General features: G+C 51.7%; 1 protein-coding gene across 1 annotated transcript; it reads right to left on the bottom strand.

Moving 5' to 3' along the window:
• Positions 1-5092: 5092 nt before the first annotated feature.
• RASSF10 (Ras association domain family member 10) lies at positions 5093-6459 on the bottom strand. The gene has a single exon (XM_053944419.1). The coding sequence runs from the start codon at positions 6419-6421 to the stop codon at positions 5093-5095; it is 1329 nt and encodes a 442-aa protein (XP_053800394.1). The 5' UTR covers positions 6422-6459.
• Between the last annotated feature and the right edge of the window lie 887 nt (positions 6460-7346).

Raw genomic sequence — 7346 nt, 5'->3', positions numbered from 1 at the left:
AGGATTCCAATTCTGAACCCATGGAGTCCCAGCAACCTGAACAAAGCTATCCATGAAATTCAGAGCAGGTGCTGATGAACAGGGGAGGAGCAGGTTGGCAGGAAGCAGGAAAGAAGTTATTGGGAGTGGAAACTGTTTTTTCATGGAACATAAATGACTTTCTGGAACATTTTTGAAACTGAGGTTAAAACTTTCCAAATAAAGCTTGAAGTGTAAACAAGCTGATACGAAGGGAGTGTGTAAAGCCTGCAGAAGCTGTATGCTGTAATGCCCCAGCAGAGTTATTGCTGTAACACTCTAAGAAATCAGTGGCCAGCTCTGTGTGTCATTCAGCATGTGACAACGTGTGACAATCCACCCTGCATGGAAGGTTCTGCTCTGATGCATTTACACAAGTGATGTAGTAAATTATGCGAGCAGTGTTTCTCAAAACACTATTTGACAATTCCGCTTGAAGATAGTTGGCTAATTTGCACACAGAGCCAAGATTTGCTTGGAGTTTATTAATTTTTCCTTTTCTCTTAAGCTTCCAAGTTCATTTAGCAATGAGGGTTTGTAGAAGAGGAGTGACATGCATGTAGGCTCCCTGCCCTTTGCCATGCTCATTTCTCTAAACTTTGTGTGCCAGCTCAGGAGCAATAATATCAAGTGACTTCAAAGGACAACTGCTCCCAACAATCCACAATGGCTTGTATTTCAACTCGTTAACCAGCACAGCTCACCAGACCTGTTATTTCAAGGCCTCTGCTGCTCTTTTCATGTATTAAGCTACATTCCCAGCTCAGTGCAAATTAAAGGAGGGGGGAAACTCCTGAAGTCATGTAGAACTTGGGAGGGAGGTGGATTTCTGCACAGGTGTCTCCAGACACAGGAACACAGATTATTTTTAAAGTAAACCTGGGACATATGTTTCATGCAAGGAGTTAATAATAAAGCTTAATGACATGTTTTCCTTTTCTCCCACCCACCTACCTGCTTCCCTCCTTTGACTGTATCTTGTCTGAAACCTGGACCATAGGTTCCTTGGGAAAGGATCTGTCACCATAAACAACCAGACTGTGATTTGGCTGCCTACATGCTGGTTTGGAATCTATGGCAATAATTAATAGGTCATTCATTTTGCATGTCAGTGGTGTTCATTACAGTAAATGTATTTTCCTCCCCTCTTGAAGGCATCAAACGATATTCCCACAAAGTGCTTATTCAAACTGGCAGATCTCTTACATAGGCTAAGAACTAGAAATATATCAAATTCAATGCAGAGTTTTCATTCTGATAATATTGCTTGATAGTGGGTTTTTGAAACAAGGTCAAGGCTAAGAGCTGCACTGTCTGGCTTATTTTGGGCTTAATATAGGTGAGTGTAATTGATGTCAAATAAGTTTCAGCTCCAGACTCAGTTTTCCACTTTCCAAACCTTCACTTAGACTGTGAGTGGGGCATATTTACAGCCTGAAGGAAGCTTTTGCCAGCGTGAGAGTCAGCATAAAACAGTGCCCATTGCTGAAAGGATCAGTTCCACCTTTCCAAGGGCCTTCAATTTCTCATTTTTACCACCATAGCTTGTCATTGCCAAAAACATTTGTGTGACTGTGGCCTCACCTAAATTAAAGTTCATCTTTTTTTTTTTTTCACTACCTGGTCCGATGAACTCCTGCATAGGCACAACAGAATGTAGGGTCAGAAAAAACATGGCCAAGGGCAGCAAACACACAGGACCTGTGTAGGAGTGCTTTTTAATGCTTGTTTAAAGGGTGCCTGAAACTAAGGCCTGATGCAACTCTGATTTAACAAAACTTTTGATTTCTGTAGCTGTTGCCTGAGAAAAGCCTGGTGGCCTCAATCCATGATGATTCCTTTGAGAAGCAGGCTGTTGAATAGATAGGGCAATCTGATAGTATACACTACTTAAATAAATTTAGTGCTGTTAGATTTTTATTTAATTCATGGCTGGCTACATCTGTCTTAGGAAGAGAGAAAGATTAGGTTGGAATCGACTCTGAAAGTTAGTATGGTATTCTATGAACTATCCATAGCATACTATGGTATGGATAGTACATAGAATGGTATTAAAACATCCCCAAAACCTGTGTTTGTTGGACCTTTCACCTCTCTCTCGGTGGTGCCAGAAGGTAGATTTCTGTCATGGTGTTGGTCAGGGCTTTTTTCTGCTGCTATCTCCCTCTCCCACTCTGTCTGAACTGCAAAGGAGATAAAGATTCTGCCCTTCCACCTGTGGTTCTGAATCAGCTCTCCTAACCCTTAGCTATAAGCCCAGCAAAACCCCACAGCCAAATTCCCTGACAAGCATCCTGTGGCTTGTCTCTATTACCTCAGTGAGGATATACAAGCCCAGAAGAAGGGAAGGGAGGAGTGCCTGGTCCAATGCAAACAGTGATTTCCTCTTCTATACTAATGTTTTAATAATGGTTTGAGGGCGATAGGGATTTGTGAGGAGGTTGGAGCTCAGTCTGTGAGCCTCTTGCACTTGTAACTGTTTAAACATCAAATAAATTTACCGGATTTCACCTGCACGACATAAAAGCACACTCCAATAGGTGCTCCTAAGAATTCACTCTAGCTCCCACCAAACCCTTGAGACTACAGTGCCACGTGCAGCGTTCTCACCCCTGTCCTCACAGAACAGGGGCCAGCAGCTCTGCAGGGCCATGATCTTATTTGGGCCATGGAGAAGCCAAGAGCAAGCACCACACGGTGCCCCACAAGCACGGCCCTCAGCAGCCTAAAGCAAAAGTGGGTTCCTCCTGATTTTATGGGTTTTCCTAGCTGAGGATGAGTAGGCAGACTCTGCTTTACAGCTCTGAATTCCCTGCCTTCCTTCACCTCGTGCTTCACAGACTGCCTGATGCCTCCATCAGCAGTACAGTGATGTGCACCCCCTCTTGCAGCTCATTTCTACAACGCGCTTGCTTTTTATTTGCTCGGTGTGGTAATGGAGGACTTGCGCAAAGCCAGCTCAGCTTTATTGCTCACATCAGTGCCTGGGGAAGCTGCGAGCAGGTCCTTGCACCACCCACCCCTTATGTCCACACTGCTGAAGGCACAGCAGCAGTGGGACTCCCCTGCCCCCAGTTTTTCTTCGGCTCTGCTTCCACAAAAATCCAAAATCCTCACTCTGGACATGTGCTGATGCTTCTAAATGCCACTGCACTGCCCCTGCAGTGGCCAGAGCTGAGGACAGTGCACTGCTACTTGTACCTGAGGAAGCCCCTTGTGCCATCAGAAAGTGAAGGGACGATGCCATCATCCCTTGTTGTATCTTTCCACTTGCTTTGCACACAAGGTTAACACCGCAGAATCTCAGTCCTGGCACGATTTTTAAATCACACTCAATTGGGAACACTTGTTTAGCCTTATTAAGAGTTTTATTAGCTCTAAAAATAGGTTCTTAAATATTTTCCAAGGTTGACTAAATATGAAAAACAATTATATAGTCAGTGTTTAAAATAAACCACAGTTTGTTACAACTGAGATCCATTCAGTGGAATAACATTTATCAAGAGTCATAGCATATAGAAAATTGTACAGCCTCTGCAAATCCACAGACAGTATTTCTCTGCTTGCTTTCAAACTGAGCAGCTCCTGAACCTAATTTTCTGATGTCCATCAGAATTCTTACCAACAGGAACACTGCAAGCATGGAAAATGGTCTTTGGGTGAGAAGGCTGCAAGGTTTTTAATGAAAATAAAGAACTGGTCTATTGGTGTACCCCTTTTTTATATAATTTCTTATTGTTAAATGAAAACTTTTATAAATAATCTTACATAAATAATAATCTCAGAAGTTTTAAAAAGTTCACACCATCAGTCGGACCTGACTCAACATTCTCGGGTCTCTCACCGCTTAAAGTATTTCTGCAATTATTCTGGAATACAAGAATCTGGAATGTCTCTTATTGCAAGAGCAGATCATCTATTTTGGGCAAGAGTTAAGCTGCAGAGGAAGATTTGGCAGTTAAGTGAAATGCATGTTACAGCTGATGGCTGCTTTTTTGTTTTATTGGAATAACTGAAAAGATTAAGCTGTAGTGCAGGTAGGGCTTGAGTCATGCTTTTATCGTTGCATCTCTTGGCCTGATATGAACTATGTTATTAAAAATGTTAGCTCAACCTGATTCTGTACTTTGTTTATCTACAACCAAGCTCAGCCAAAGATCAGCTAGCCTAGTGAAAAAATGTAGTTGAAGGCTGTGTACATTGAGGCACTGCTAATTGCCTTCCACGACTGTCAAACGACTACAGATACTAACAGATTTCTTAGTATGCCTTTAAACAAAGCACTCTTATCTATGCATAAGGAAAAGCACTACGCAGAGCAGAGCTAATACACGTTAACCTATATCTCGATTTAGTTTGTTGTTTAGAAAAAGAAAAAAAAAAGGAAGTGATTTATCACCCCTTTTCGTTGCCAAAAGGAACTGCAGTACCGTCCAAAGGCTGGCGCCCTGGGAGATCCCAGTGTCAGTAGGACACTTTTCCTCTGTAGTGTTTAAATGATCAGCAGCTTTGGTGTAGCGACCTTTTGCCTGTAAAGGAGCCGGGTGCATTTGTGACGGCCAGTAGAGCCCAGTATAACCCACCACAAGCCACCATCTGACTCTGCAATGCCGAGAAGCTGTTCGGGAGATGCAGATCCCCGCTCGGGAGCGCGTCCTGGCCCTTCGCTCGTGAAGAGCTTACCCGGAGCACCCCTGGACTGCAGCGGGGAGATCGCGGCCAGCCGGAGGATTAAAAGGTCCGGCAAGAGAAGCTTCGGAGGGAAGCAAGCGGCAGGATTTAAGGAGCGAGCAATCCCAGACGTGAATGAAGCACAAACACGCTGTGGGTTTTCTCTTCCTTAGATAAAAGTACCGGCGAGCCAGCCTAAACGCTGCCCGCGGATGACTAGTCAGAACAAGTTTAAACTCCAGAGCTCAAATTAAAATGTTTCCTCTGTGTGACTGCCTCCTGCGCCGGGAGGTTCCTCGCCTGCCCCACACTTGCCCGCAGTCCTCCGCCGCCCTCTGCCCCGGCACCCCGCTCCGCCCGCCCGCCCTGCGCCCGCGGTGGCTGCGGCGGGGCGGGCGGGCGGCTACACGAGGGACTCGCAGACGGGCAGCGAGTCCGAGTCCTGGCTGTGCATGGAGCTCAGCCCCGTGTCCGAGTCCTCGTCATTGTCGGCGCGGTCCTTGCGCAGCGCCCGCGCCTGCTCCACCCAGCCGCCCCCCGCCGCCGCCGGCCGCCCCCCGCCCGCCGCCCCGAGCGGCTCCGCCGGCGCCTCCGCCACGTCCAGGGTGCCCAGCGTCTCCAGCAGGCGCTGCAGCTCCCGCTCCTTGTCCTCCCACGCCCGCTGCGTGCAGTCCAGGTCGGTCTTGACGGCCTCCAGGTCCGTGCTCAGCTTGAGGCCGATGTAGAGGCTGGTGCTCAGCTGGGTCTTGACCCGCTCGTGCTCCAGGTGCAGCTCGCCCTCGCCGCCGCTCAGCTCCGTGGTGTCGCAGTCCGTGTCGGCCAGCCCGGGCCCCGCTGCCAGCTCCAGCTCCTCCCGCCGCCGCTTCATCCAGCGCTCGTTGAGCTCCTCCTGGATCTCGGCGGCCAGGTGCTCCAGCAGCTCCTCCTGCTGCGCCCGCTGCTCCTGCAGCTGCAGCACCTCCTCGCACTTCCTGGCGTAGTCCTCCTCGGGGGCGGGCTGGCCCGGCTCCCGGCCCGGCTCGGGCTCGCCGCCGCCCGTGCCCACCAGGTAGGTGTCCTGCACGTAGTTGACGCCGTGCCGCTTCATGCGGTCCAGGTGGATCTTAGCCTCGTACCTGTCGATCTCGCGGTCCAGCTCGCGGAGCCGCTGGATCTGCTGTCGGATGGTGTGGTCCTGCGAGAGCACCAGGTGCACCAGCGTCTCCATCCTCTCCGCCGACGAGGCCTCCCGGGCCAGCGGCTGCTGCCGCTTCTTGTTGATCTTGGCCAGTTTGCGGAAGGCTTTCCGCACCACCCGCCGCTGCCGCTCCTGCGTGAGCGCCAGGCTGGCGCGGGCCGCCCCCAGGCCGCGGCCGGGGCGCTCCTTGCTCAGCACCACCCGCGCCTCGGCGCTGCGCGGCCCAGCGTTGGGCAGCGAAGCCTCGCTGCGCACCAGCACGAAGCGCACGTTCTCCTGCTCGTCCCCCCACGCCACCCAGAGCCGCAGGATCTTCGTCTTGTTGGGCAGGATCCTCTCGAAGCCGCGCCACTTCTCCACGATGCAGTAGGAGTGCGGCGGCCCCGACAGCATCCCTCCGGCGGGTTCGGGCGGCGCCAGGCGCTGCCGCCGGTGGTGGCTGTCCTCCAGCAGCACCCGCACCACGTCCGAGCAGGTGGTCCGCCGGGAGAGCCCGGAGATCAGCTTCTCCTCCTGGCAGATCCACACCGAGATCTTCCGCTCCTCGGGCTCCATCGGGGGCGGCTGCGGGCGGGCGGCCGGGGCCGCGGGCTCAGCGCTGGCCGGGCAGCCGCTCCATGGGGAGCGCTCGGCGGAGGCGCGGCGCTGCCCGTCCGCCCGGCTTCGGCGCGGCCGGGATGCCTTGCCGTCCCCTCCCCGCCCGCGGCACCCCGCCCGTGCGCTCCGCCGGCCGCTCCACCCCTTCCTGCCCGGTGCGGCGGGGCCGCCGGGGGCGGGGGGGGCCGGCCCGGTGCGCCGGGAGCCGCCGCGGTGCCGGCCGCTGTCCGCGCCACCCCGGGATTCGCTGTCCCCACGTGGGCGCCCCGCGGCTCACGCCCCGCAGCCCGCGCAGAGATCCGCCGGCGCGGACACCTCGGGGCAGGTGGCCGTCGGCTCCGTGTCCTCCTTCTCCGTGCGCTGCCTGTGCCGGGAACGAGCGAGCGAGCGAGCGGCGTCGGGGATCCTCCACAGTGCCGAGGGACAAGAGCGAATCCTGGAGCTTCAAAGGGAAAGCCAGAACTAGTGAGGAATTTCCAGTTTTAGTAAATCATCCGCCTATAATTAGGAAATTCATGTTTGTGAAGCACTTTGCAGATGAAATATGCAAAGGACGGGAATGTCTAAGTGTTATTAAAATACTAGCTGAGCCAGATTTTAATGGAAGCTTGCTGTGTACTTTGATGGGAACGGGATCGGTCTCGGAGTGCGGATTAAAATGAGAAGATGGGGAAAATAGTAATAAAACGCAGGGTTATGCCACTGATTTTCACTGATTGCATCACAGGGTTCACGGACCTAGGCTTTTCTAAGTGATTGAAAAAGTACTATAATGGACAAAGAAAGAAGACTGTCTCAATCCTGAAGGCTGATCTGTACCTTCCGAGGGAGTTTTAGAGCCAATAAAATCGGTGTGCCGTGTGGAGAGGGCTTTTACCTGCAC

This window comes from Vidua chalybeata, chromosome 6, assembly GCF_026979565.1.
Source record: "Vidua chalybeata isolate OUT-0048 chromosome 6, bVidCha1 merged haplotype, whole genome shotgun sequence".
Classification (NCBI taxonomy): domain Eukaryota; kingdom Metazoa; phylum Chordata; class Aves; order Passeriformes; family Viduidae; genus Vidua; species Vidua chalybeata.
Note: the sequence above shows the minus strand (reverse complement) of the source record. Positions and strands in the feature narration are given on the sequence as shown.

Excerpts from the sequence above, each read along its gene's own strand:
- RASSF10 (XM_053944419.1), bottom strand. The coding sequence starts at position 6,421 with ATGGAGCCCGAGGAGCGGAAGATCTCGGTGTGGATCTGCCAGGAGGAG.